Raw genomic sequence first — 12,865 nt, 5'->3', positions numbered from 1 at the left:
CATCCACAAAGTCTGTGCCTATCACCTGATATTTCAAATGCATTTCTATGATTTTCACTGTCCTCAAGCTTTGTGATTGTCATTCCTGTCGTTGGTAGCTTTCCCTAAAAAAGACCCCCCCCACAAAAAAAAAACAATTAGTGCTTTTCTAGTAAAGAAAGTACCATTATCAAAATAAGTATTAAATGATTTTAGAAATGGCAGAGGAATTGTGTAAACCAAAAAAGCTCTTTGGTTGTGCCATATGCATGTATATTACAAAATCTCTACGTCAAATAAGAAATCATAACATCATAGTAAAAAAAAAATGGAGCCAGCATTAAGGTACAGAGCAGCAACCAGAATGAAACAAATTCCATGTGATGCATTCTTCTAAACACAAACATCAGGACACAAGAACATGGCCTATTTAGGACAAAAAACTAGAGTCCACAGTAGTTATTTCAGATGCCATAAGGAAAGGAGGCACTGATCTGCCTCACAAAGAAATTCCGAGGGAGTTTCCCATCAGAAAGCAAAACGAGAAGTGAGAGCACAAGGACTCATACAGGAGTCACGCTTGGTTGTGCGCCAGAGAAGTCAGCAGGTACATGGAGCACCACAGAGAATGCAGAGAACGGTGGGAACCAGGATGGGAAAGGTCAGCAGACAGACATCAGAATGGGGAGGCGAATGAAGCATCAATGGCACTGGACTAAAAAACAAAATATACTCCTCACCACACACGGTGGCCGAGGCCTTATGAGAAGTCTGTTGGTGCTTTGTCAGGGAGGCAGACCCACTCCACAGCTCCCAAAGCAGCAGCTCTCAGCAAGGTCAGGGGCACCAGAGCGAACACCAGCAGAGCCATGGCTGGCTGGGCACTCTCGACTATCAGAGGTGCTGCCCGACATCCCACAGCACACAAGGCAGTCTCCTGGCCCCGCCTAGGCAGGCAGAGAGCCTGTCCGGAAGTTCACGAGGTGGCACCTTAAACAGTGCTTGCCATTTCTGTGGTCAGATATACTTGAAAATGGCTGTACACTGCACGCTCCTCTCCACGAATCCTGGCACATAGAAGTGTAATGAGAGCTTTGGGAGTGCTACAGAAAATGCAGGTGCAGTGCTGGGTTTAACCTAGCACCGACATCAGTGGACAGCACATTCCTGGAAGGAATGAATGCTTTGCTACATTCCGAAGCCAGAAATGGGGAATGACAACACACAGCACATGGGTCACAGCACTTAGACACCCTTCCCAGGACACTCTGCACTGAACAGAAAAGTGGGTCCCATTGGGGGCATGAGCCCCCAGCAACACGTCAATGCCAACACCCAGAGCAAACGTGGCATGGGCACCCTTCTCATTGCTAGGGGACTGAGTCTGCTCTAAACGGCAACCTCTGCTCCCTCAGGTCTGAGCAGGTCCCATTCTCAGCCTCTTGGGGCACAAGACATGAAGCCAGAATAGGTTGGCAGGAAGGACTCAGCTTAGTGTTCACTGGGGCCACCTAATAAGGCAGAGCTGCCAGTTTGGGGGAATCTGAGTAGGTGCCAATTCACCCAGATGCCTGCTAAGCAGCACACTTACAAATTAAGAGACACTGTCTTTCAGGGTTTACCTACACACACCACCTTCATCAATTTTAAGTGCTCTTTTTGGAACAAGTGTATGACAACTCATCCTCTCTGGGTGGCAAAACTCTGTGTGGAGGCACAAACATGCCATGGATATCTTGGACTCAGGGTTCACCCACGTTCATGTCCAAGACGATGGAGGACAATAGAGTATGTTTGAAGAAACTCACAGAGAGTAGTGAGTCTTGTGAAACAGGACCTGACAACTGGCCAGGCCTAGGGATGAGCTACAGGGACACCTGACCTCCTGTGACTACACAGAAAAAGGCACTGAAGCCCTGCCAGAAGTACCTACTAGTCAGAGAAAACAAGCTACTTAATAGCTCATTTTAAATTTCTGTAGAGAAAACATCTCCCCCTTTACATTTTCTTCTTAAACCAGCTCACTTATCTTCTCAAAGTGTCAGCGAAATGACTAAAACTAAGGTTAAGTGATGACTTGCTAATAGTTGTGACACCCGACCCTGGCCAGTCTCAGGCAACACCAGGCCACCTCTGGGGCCTTAGGGCCCACGCACTCCCACCAGCCCAGCTCACCACACCACGGGGCAAAGTGGCAGCAATCAGACAGGACTGCAGGTGGTAACATGGCTGCTTTGCAGCTCGAGCAGCCGGCGTCCTTAGAAGGCAGCCCTACAATGTCACTGGTCTCCTCTTGATTTTGCTCAGATTAACTCGAGACTCTGAAGAGTCACATAGAAACACAGGACCTACATGTACATGATCAACTAAGGAACAGTGCGGAAATAGAGACACATACACCCAAACATCCAAAAAGTGCCTGGAAAAGATCCTCAGATCCATAGTAACAATAAAATACAGATTTAAAATGTATTTTACCTGATAGATAAAACCACTCATCCTAGGACTGGCAGACAACATTAGCAAAATATTTGGGAAGAGCAGAAGATATCTCTCGTTCTTTTCCTAATGTAAAAGAACAAACAAATCATCTTGTTTTTAAAAGATACAGATGTGAGAACAAGTATTTACATTAGATCATAGGAAATATGTACCATATTTCCTTTTTTCTACCAAATTTTATCAGCTAAAGTGAATGGAAACAAAATTTATGATAATCTTAAACGCACAAGTAGCCCCTGTAGCAGCTTTCTTAAAAAAAAAAAAAATCTGGTTAAGGAGTTTAGTTCTGCCATTAACTCCTTTTAATTAGTCTAAATTTTTTTTATGTTTGAAAGAAAATGAAGAACCTTATAAGTTTGGGGGTTGTGATAGAGAACAGGTGGACCTTTCAAGGTGATGGATGGCAGGATATAATGCTAAAAATCAACCTTGGTCTATTAATAATTACTGGCACTTTCCTTAAAGCCCAATACATCAATTCATCAATTCAGTGTTGTTTCAGCCATGTTATTAAACCTCACCTAGTTTACATGAAAGACTTACAAGCATTTCTATTAAAAATCACTTGCTTCAAAAAGGTTTTTATTTAAAAAAAAAAAAAAAAAAGCCCCAGAGAGACCACAACCAAAGGACAGAGATTCCCGGAAACGTAAGGAACACAGAGCCCTTTCCATGAGCGGCCATTTCCACATTTCCTGCAAATGCGAAGGGTTCCAGAAGCAGGGTCCTCCGCAGAGTCCTCCAGAGCCAGCCACATGCAACGGGCTTTGAAAACCAGTTGTACACTTCCAACTTGTGTGACAGCACTTCCTGCACACCATGCATGGGGGTGCACAACAAGCAGCGGGGGAGTCCTAGGAGCCCAGGCCCTGCGGTACACCACCATCAAGAAACCTGTGTGACCCACCACCATCTTTCCAGTTGCAGCTTGGAACCACTGTTTGAGCACACCTACTTAAGGTTCACAGATCTCCCGTTATAAAGAAAACGCTGCTTAAAAACTAAAGAAATATTTCCCCAAAAGTAAAAGCACATGATTAAAAGACTGTTCATAGAAATATCTTGGGTCTTTCTCAGTCAAGAGTAAACTAGAAAGTCATGATTTCCTACAATCCCCAAACTGGTACTAGTTTCGGCTTTCTTACTGTCCTAAGAGTTTCATGGTTGGAAATGGATCATTAGCCTATTTTGATCATGTTAACTACTGTTCTTGGTTTGTTTTGACACACACAAGGGTAGGACAAAACTCAAAAAGAGACGCTTGCTTGGTGAGCCAGTGAACAGAACTCCTGTGCAGAAAAACAAACTGGTTTCCTTGGGTGGTGATACAAGAGTCTGCTCTCATCTCTCCCTTAAATGAAAACCACCAGGTAATGGATTTCCACAACTGCTAACCAGGAGGGATGACAAAACAAGTAGAATGGACTTCCCAGAATGACGGTGTCAGCAGGAAGGCCCAGGCCAGGTGGGAACATACAGATTGCTCTATAGCAGACAACTTCTGACAGTGGTCCTATGTGGATACCACCTTTTGGTTGACACAGGTTGATCATCACTCATCCTGGCCAACATAAACTGGTCAAGTGGTCCACCGTGAGCTGCACCTCACTAACACAGCAGAAGCCACTTTAATTTCACACAAGGACAAAAGGTAGAAAACAAATTAGGATACAGGAATCCGAATAAATCTGACACTCCTTTAAAATCTCTTATTAACATGATCATAAAAGCATAAACATTCTAAAGTATTTACATTCTTAACTATCACTGAGGCATCTGAGAAAGCATTTATAAAACAAATTATATACTTAATACAAATTATGTTCAGTTCTCAAGTCCATCTTTCCCCAAGACATTCTCCATTGTTTCAGGAAAAACAATCTGGAGACCAGAACAGGACCACCAGCAGTCCGGCAGCCACCCTGTCCCTCCACTCTGTTCTGTTCCCACCCACGCTGCAGAGCGGAACACCTCGCCATAGCGCTCTGGCCCTGTGTACCTCACTTCCAGCGCACTGAACCATGACCTGGGACATGTAAACAACGCTGCCCAGGGTCGTAATGTCATCTCCCTCCCAGCTCCGGATGGCTTCCGTCAGTATCTGCAATTCCAGTTCCTTCCTTTTCCGTACTTCTTGACACTGGGCCTGAGACACAGAAACCACTGTTAGAAGACACAGAAGCTTCCAGAACCTGAAGTACTGACCATATTACTTTGTTTAAGACAGGTGGTCGGTCTGTTGAACGAGGATACGATGAACTCATGAACACAGAATTAAGAGGGGCAAAATGCATGGCAGCTTTGGTGTCAGAAACATTACTGTAGAATGATACAGCAGATCTTGCCGCTCTTAGAAGAAAAAATGCAGACCGGACAAGAAGGTATTTCTAGTGTTACGGGTCTCTGCTAGTGCAAAGAAGCAGGGACCAAGAGTAGGTGCTGCCTGTGCTGTAAGTCAGGCACATTTCAGAAACACTGGGGACATGGTGGCAAGGGGACAGAGCGGGACTCCATCCCGTAACTCGCCAAAGACCCTGCCCTTGCAGGAGGACCTTTATAAGTAACTATAGCATCAAGTTTATTTTTCCTGGTCTACGCAGCCCAGGAAAGCATGCGAAATTTACCATCATGGTAAATAAGCTACTATGTTTATTTTTTAGTATACCCAAATTCTCTCAATTTATCATTGGACTTTCTTAGGTGATTAAAATTTTTCTACATTCCCTTGTCATAATGATGTCAGAAGGGCAAAGCCATAATACATAATCACTTACTGAGAGATTTTTGAAGGCAGTCATGGATTTCTGAATATCTTGTCTATCTGGATGATAATCCTTTGACAGAAGAAACACTATTAGCTCTTATAACGTAAAGTTTTTTCCTTCTTCAAAAAGTACTCTACACACTAGCTTGAAACTTCCCCAATACTTGTCAACCCACAACAGGTCTTATTTTCCTTAGCACGAAAGCGCCATTCTTATTCTGACAGAGCCACTGGACTTGGGGGGAAAAGCCCAGGGCAGGAGCCTGCACCCCGACCCCCATCTGGCCTCCCACAGGACCTCTGCTGCTCCAGTGGGCAGCAGGGCAGGAGGCCATGGGGTGTACCCTTCACAGGGAAGGTTCACCAACTCTTACCCAGAGAGCACCCTGGACAGAAGCCTCTGCCAGGCCTGTAGCCTGTTCCTCAACAGTAAGACAAACCCAGATCAGGAATGGATGGATTCTATCACGGTTACTGCTGAAAAGGTTACTGCCTACCCATAAATAAGGGTCCTAAACAGGGAACCCTCAATGCTACTTAAAATTGGAGTGAATCGGGACACCCGGGTGGCTCAGCGGTTGGGCACCTCCCTTCGGCCCAGGGCGTGATCCTGGAATCCCAAGATCGAGTCCCGCATCGGGCTCCCTGCATGGAGCCTGCTTCTTTCTCTGCCTGTGTCTCTGCCTCTCTCCATGTCTCTCATGAATAAATAAAATCATTTAAGAAAAATTAAACTGAATGTTTTCCAGCTTTTGGAAATCTTCTAACAGCAGCAGTGGGTGACAGAGAAGATGAAGGACACGTTTTTTATAGGGCTAAGGAGGAAACCTGCTATTTCACAAAATCGTTTTGAAAATCCATCAAGTCAAAAACCCTTGCAAAGTACTTGGTTCTGGTCTCTGAAATGAACTGAGAGTTTCTGATGGTGCTAATGGATTCTGAGTGACAGGCACACGGCACACAGTACCTCCATGTGTCTCTCCAGCTCCTTGAGCAGCGTGGGGTACTTGTCCAGGCGCATGAACGGTCTGCTGAGGCCGGTGGTCAGCACCAGGATCCCTGGGCTGCTGGCACCTCTGGCCTCCATGAACTCTCCCAGCTGCTCGCTGAGCAGCCGGTGGCCATGTGGAAAGAGCAGACGGCGCAGCAGTTAGAGCAAGCATGGAAGCAGTGGACGAGTCTCCCCACCAGCAGCACCAGGTTGTGAAATGTAACAGGGTCTACCACTTTACACTTAGAGCCAAACAGGTACTGGCTACATTGAAACACCAAAGGGGAGAACCCCAGAAGGTTCATGCCATTACTGCCCTGGCTATGAGTAACAACAGCCTTGCATAACCAAACCCACTCATTCTATTCACAAAAGGCCACTTCGGCAAGTCTAGTTCACACAAGAGTGTCCATATTTCAGCAAGCATTCTTCAGGCTAGAACAGATTTTGATTATCTGGGTACCTTGAGGTAGAGGGAGGGAGGAAAAGGTACAAGATGCTTCAGAGCTGCAGTAACACTCTATGTGTCCACCAGCACACCCACCAGCCCTAAAGTACTCTGTGTGAGGAGAAGCCCGAGTTGGCACAATGAACTAGTTGACCCACTTAGGCTTTCAAATTTCAAAAGCAATGTCACATCACTTCACTTTAGCCTCACAATATATAAAGAACAGCACCCACATCTGCAGATGGGGACCTAAGCATTTTGAAGTATTCAAAATCAGAGAAGCTGAAAGCCACGCCTGCATATTTTCCACACTTCTGTCACCTTCAGCCTATTTCTCATCTAACTTCCACAGTTAGCCATGTTCTCCACTATCTTGCACACCAGCTCTGCCTGAGTGCTCTGATTCAACAGCCAGTGTCTGGAATGACCGAGGTAGGCCAGGAGTGAAGGGCAGGGCAGCAATAGACGCATTGGGACTCATGCCAGGGACCAACCCTCTGCATCTGTGGACATTCAGGGTCCAGGCTAGGAACTGAACCACGCCTGTGTTCCTCACGGTTGGCCCTTATAGCATTCCAGGCATGGGGTAATGAGGGACAGAGAGGCTGGGGGAAGAGGAGACACTAATTCAGGTCACCCCCTGGGAAGAACTCTAAGTGAAGCCAAAAACTGAAAATCCTGAAGAATAACTGAGCACATCAGTCCTCAGTGCAGGTTACCTGATCTAACCTCAGGGACCCAGCCACTGCCTCCCCTACTCTGGCACCCCCACCTCCCACTCAGCTACACCTACCCACTGCCCAAGCTTCTTGGGAGCACCAGCCACTCTAAGAGCTCCTGATGAAAATGGATACCCATTGAAACTGCTTGTTCAAAAGTACTGAGCACAACCTCTCCCTACAGTGCCACTAAAAGGACTTCACATGGAAATGTGAGGACAAATATGGAGGTTGGCATATTTACCCAACTGCGACTGATCTCACATCCATTGCAAACACATTCACGGGAAAGCAGTTCACTTAACTAAACCAACTCAGAAGTAAAATGTTTCAAACTTCAGGTTGAGGACAAAGAGGTCATCATGAAACTAGTCTTACACTCAAGCACACATCTTTAGGCAGCTACTTCTACCTGAAGTCAGCCTTATAAAAACTAGGTGGCCCGGTTAAGTCAGGGGCACTGTGCTGGAAACCAGAACACGTGCCTGGCTATATAAACGATACAGTACTAACATGGTTAACACAGTACCTGTCACCCACCTGCCTACATACCCATCTACACTAACATCTACGCTTCTTAAACCTTTTAAATAAATTTATATATACACACATTTTGGAAATATTATCAAAGCCAAAGCAAATCATAAAAAAAGAGAAGATTTCAAATAATCCTAGTTATAAAATATTATCACACACAACATTTTCTCATTTCTGTACAAATCCAGCTTCATGATTTCAACCCTGCGTGGTGATACAGGTGGATGAGTGTGTGTGTACAAGACACTGTGCGCCCTTGTGTATCGAACTTTGTGCTTTCAGAGACTGATTTTCTCTGGACAACACCCCAACTGCACTTACTGAAGCCCAGCACAGGGGTGTTTCACGACATCACCGCACATCGGTCTCATGTCTACCCATGAGGCTGTGGGGAATCTAAGGACCAGGAGCAGCACCTGGGAGCACCTGTTTGCAGAGTTACACATTTTATCACCATTATGCTTTCTTTCTTCAACATCAACTTCTCTCCACAGAGAGGAGGTGGGTAACTGAGGAGTGCTCCCAGGCAGACTTTCTCCCAGCCACTCCATTCTGCTCAGCTGTAATAGTGAAAGCTGCAGGCTAGAGAATGCATCGGGAAGGATGAAGGGAAAGGGATGATCCAATTTTAGACAAGCACTCTGCTGGGCATCTGAGAAGCTTCTGCACATAATCCCCAGCACATCACCCAAGCCTGCCATGCAGGTGGTCCTTACTATGCACAGGGGGAGGCCCCCATCCTCCTTGCTAGTAGGGTAGCTGAACCTGAGAAGGACCCTGGAGCTCACCATGGACTCGAGTGCTGGTATGGCCTCTCCGACTGGTGCTGTACTCCTTTGTGTGTCTCACACACAGTGCCTGCCCCTCACACCTTCCTCAAGTGCCCATCTCTTCCAACTACCCTATGTATCCCTAAAGCAGTGGAGTGAAAGGACAGATTTAAGGAGGAGAAATGCATAAGTTACCACTTCTCTAAGTGCTGAACAACTGATTAAACACAGTCCCATAGCAGCAAAACTTTATGGGACTCAAATATGATCCACGAGGAACCTTTCCTACCATGAGAAAAACCACAGGAACGTCCATTTACAATGGTCATTTTTCATATTCCTGGACATGAAATTTCCTAACTGTAGTAATGGCAGAGAAAAAGAACAAATCAAGTTCTACATCTTGCCCCCTCCAGAAACACCCTAAAACTAAGAATTTCAAGTGACATTTCTGCAAACAAAAGTAACTTCCTTTAATATCCATGATCTCAGAATGCCAGGACATGCACACAGTTCAGTCTTTATCGATCATATTTCATTTTACGGTTTTAAATTTAGTACAAAAAAAAACAGCTGGGTTACAGCTATTTTGATAAAACAAAGGCTCTTTCAGCTTAATTTCTACTTATGCTAGCAGCTTCATACAGCTTGTCTCCTCTATAGTTACTGAAATGACACCATGGGCTCCAACAAAAGGACACTCATACAGAGAACCACCACATAGCCAAGCAAAAAGCAACAATTACAGTGCTGGGGAAAACACAAAACTCATTTTACAGACTATCAAACACATAACTCATTCAAAATAGGCAGCCATGAACCTAGGTCTACCATCAAGAAAATGCAAAAAGAGTCTCTCGGTTCTGATTCTACACAACAGGCAGTCCTATCCTGTTCATTCCCAAGATTCAAATTCAGAATTTAAACACAATTGCAAATAAAGCCTTTTAAAACTTCAAATCAGTACACTTGAATCAATCCTTAAAAAGTATACTCAAGCACAAAAATAGGGTTAATCAACCCATAGGCGTGGCAGCTTTAACACTCCAACAAATGTAGGGAAGCTGGGACAAGGTTACAGGTTAAGATACCAGAATAAAACGTGGTAAACGTTAACAGAGGCTACCAGCCAACTGCAACCCTGTCTCAATTCACCAACTTACGCTTCGGGAGCAGGGTCTGACGAGTGGGCAGGGTGGGGTCTCCGGCTGCCCAGGGACCTCAGGAGGGCACACAGGCAGAGCATCCTGCCACAGCTGGCACCTGCCTGCCGGCACAGCATCCTCTCTCATAGCTCACCCTTCCAGAGCAGGACCTAATCCACCCACCCCACGGACATGCTACATGGAGGCGGCACAGAGGTTTCCCAACTCAAACTTGTCTGTATTTCTTCCCTGTTATTTTGGGGAAAATATTCCACTTACATTTCAGCGAGGACACAATCACTGAAGTAACAGTACAGAAGAGGGGATAAACATCACAAATATGCAAGGATCTCCCTTCATAGTCTGAACATTTTTGTAAACAGTCTGAATCACTATAAATGCCATCTTTATGACAGATCCTCACTTCCATGGGGAAAAATATCTAGTTAGAATCAGTCCCCCAAACTGCCCACTGCACACATTCTACACTTCCTGTCTGATCCTAGAGGATTAACCCCCACCCCCAAAAGGGAAAGAGAAGGAAAATTTTAAAAGACCATTTTACCCTAACATCCTATTTGCTATCTCCCACCCCTCCTTGCTACATCACTGAATCCTGCAGAATTCTCAGAAATACAAATGTAATCCTTGCATTCAACTTTTATGGAAATTCTAATGTCCAGGAGTAGATGGCAGAGCATGATGGGACACACGCTTCACAGTTTTAGAAAGGTATGTGTGAACACAGCCGTCCTCCCAGAAAGGCGAGGAGGAAGAGTTAAGAGGAGGGGGCCTGCGGTCCTTTGGGTTCCATTTCTGTGGACATCATATATATCCTGACCTCCCTTTCCTTCTGTCACTCAGCAGAGGCTGCCTCATTTTAGGACTGGAGAGGCTTTCTTATGTAGAGACCCCCGCATTTCAGCATGCTGAGCAACATCAGCACACAGGGACTCCCAGGGTGGGGGGAGGGCCAGAGAAGACCACCAAAAACATCCACACTGGAGCTCCTGCCACACCCACTCAATCCCTGTCCACTCACACACGTTTTGTTTAATGCTTACAACAACCCCATTGATCAGCACTTTCAGAGAAGCAGAGGACTTACCCCAGACTCACCAGTCAAGGGCACAGTTGGGGCTCAACCCAGGTCAAAATGAGCCAGAGGCCCCCTCTCCGCAACCCCAGCAACCGGCCAAGTGTATGAGGGACACTACACTTGAGCCTCAGCTCAATTTATAAATAGCTCAGCCATGCTTGCTTACCAAGAATTTTTAAGTCTTAAGTGAAACCCTTAAATATTTAATTATAACTTATTCTTAATGCTACTAAAAGGATTTTTCTCATTTATGGTTCGAAAAAATTTTTAACTGTTGTTTTAAAAAAGTAACCGTGAAAATTTTTCCAGCACACTCAGTAAAACGTGGTGCCTCTGTCAGAAGCAGACATGGACCCCCTGCCCTCTACTGAGCAGCACTCACCAGCGACAGGATTACAGGCTCTCACCAAACCAGCAGGAAACCTGTGCATTCTGTGTCACTTGTTTTAATTCTATCTCAGGTTGAAAAGCTGAAGCTACCATCTCCAATTTAAACTTTTAAGCTATAATACCCAGCCCTACTTTTAAATGAAACATGTTCCTCTTACAGAAAATCTAATTTTACCCCCTGTGCTTCCAGTTCACAAACTCCAAAGAAACAGGATTCTGACAACCTGGATTTACTTCACAGCTACATTCCAGAATCCTACCAGCATCTCCAATCCACTGTCCCAAGGGCTCCGAGCAGAAGGAAAACCTCAAAAACCGTTTCTACTCCAAAAATGCTACTTAGCACCTGAGAGGCCCCTTACTAGTGCTTCTCAGGCACTCAGCTGAAGAGGTGATTAAAAACATAACAACCATCGAACAAACAAGTGGCTATCACCACTGTGTCTCATGTAACATGTGCCCAGAACAAGCTGACCCACAGAAGACCCCAAGGGGTCCTTTCCCCAAAGGTAAGAGTGTCTGAGGGAGCGTACCTGTGCTCTGTGAGAACATTCACTGCAGATGGGTGGTTGGCACAATATGCAAGGTATAAGGTTTTCATTTGTGGCATCAGATTTAAAAAGCATCCTCCAACTCTCTGCTGAGCTTCTGGCAACCTAGAGACATGCAACACAAGGGAAATCATTCTGAATTTTATAGACAGAAGGGAAATTGCCAAATAACAAACCCAGAAAATTTGAAAGACCTCCTTGAATACTGTGTCTATGAAAACAAAAGATACAAATGCCAGAATGTAAGTGCTCAGAGCAGCAACCCAGCAGGGAGAAGTCCCCACCCCGAGAGCTCCTCTGCTGTAAAGGAGCACACAGACCACCTTCCTCTTCTCCAGTATCTGGCTGCCATGACCCACAAACTGAGGGTTCAGGCAGTTGAGACAGAGATCATGAACCCTTCAGTTTTCTATAAAAGGAGAATTATGAATGTCATCACTTGGCTGGTGAGGTCTGCTACTGAAGCAGCACAGAGACAGACACGTATGCATGGGTGCACAGCAAAACCACTACAGCCCTCCTTCCTTTTAGGCACAAAGCTGGACCAAGTCCACCCACAGACCCCTTTCCTCCCTTCTCAAAGCCTGGCCACGACAGCTGCTGAGCCTCCAACAGACATTAGAACCGAAAGGGAGACGTCAGCACTAACTATGGAAGCAGAACAATAAGAGATGATGGATGAATGGTCCTACCTTGGTGACACATCAGGCTCCAAGCTCGAGGCCACGCCCTCGAGCTGAGTTCTATCACATGGGTTACAACCACATTATTCCTATCAAATGGACTCTCCTGCAGGTACACGAACTTTGAACAAAAGATAAAACCAACTGTCTAAAGGCAACAGAGGGCCAGAGAGGAAGATTCTGCAGACGCTGGCATTTGGAGGAGGAAAGGACACAGTTCTCTACACTCTGGGGCCAGTGGTGGCCAAGGCTGGGCCACGTTGAGCAAAGAGGCCCCAAGGCCTCTT

General features: G+C 45.6%; 1 protein-coding gene across 5 annotated transcripts in view; it reads right to left on the bottom strand.

The window, feature by feature from the left end:
- ARHGEF7 (Rho guanine nucleotide exchange factor 7) overlaps positions 1 to 12,865 on the bottom strand; it is a 126,542-nt gene that overhangs the window by 24,571 nt on the left and 89,106 nt on the right. For all 5 annotated transcript variants that reach the window (XM_055335593.1, XM_055335590.1, XM_055335591.1 and 2 more), the window contains 6 exons: positions 11,878 to 12,000; positions 6,213 to 6,351; positions 5,256 to 5,315; positions 4,481 to 4,627; positions 2,458 to 2,544; positions 26 to 104 (listed from right to left, as the gene is read on the bottom strand). In XM_055335593.1, coding sequence (XP_055191568.1) covers positions 26 to 104; positions 2,458 to 2,544; positions 4,481 to 4,627; positions 5,256 to 5,315; positions 6,213 to 6,351; positions 11,878 to 12,000 — 635 coding nt within the window. The remainder of the gene's footprint in view (positions 1 to 25; positions 105 to 2,457; positions 2,545 to 4,480; positions 4,628 to 5,255; positions 5,316 to 6,212; positions 6,352 to 11,877; positions 12,001 to 12,865) is intronic.

This window comes from Nyctereutes procyonoides, unplaced genomic scaffold (genome assembly GCF_905146905.1).
Source record: "Nyctereutes procyonoides isolate TBG_1078 unplaced genomic scaffold, NYPRO_anot_genome, whole genome shotgun sequence".
Taxonomy (NCBI): domain Eukaryota; kingdom Metazoa; phylum Chordata; class Mammalia; order Carnivora; family Canidae; genus Nyctereutes; species Nyctereutes procyonoides.
The sequence above is the reverse complement of the archived record's forward strand: the minus strand, read 5'-3'. Positions and strand labels throughout refer to the sequence as shown.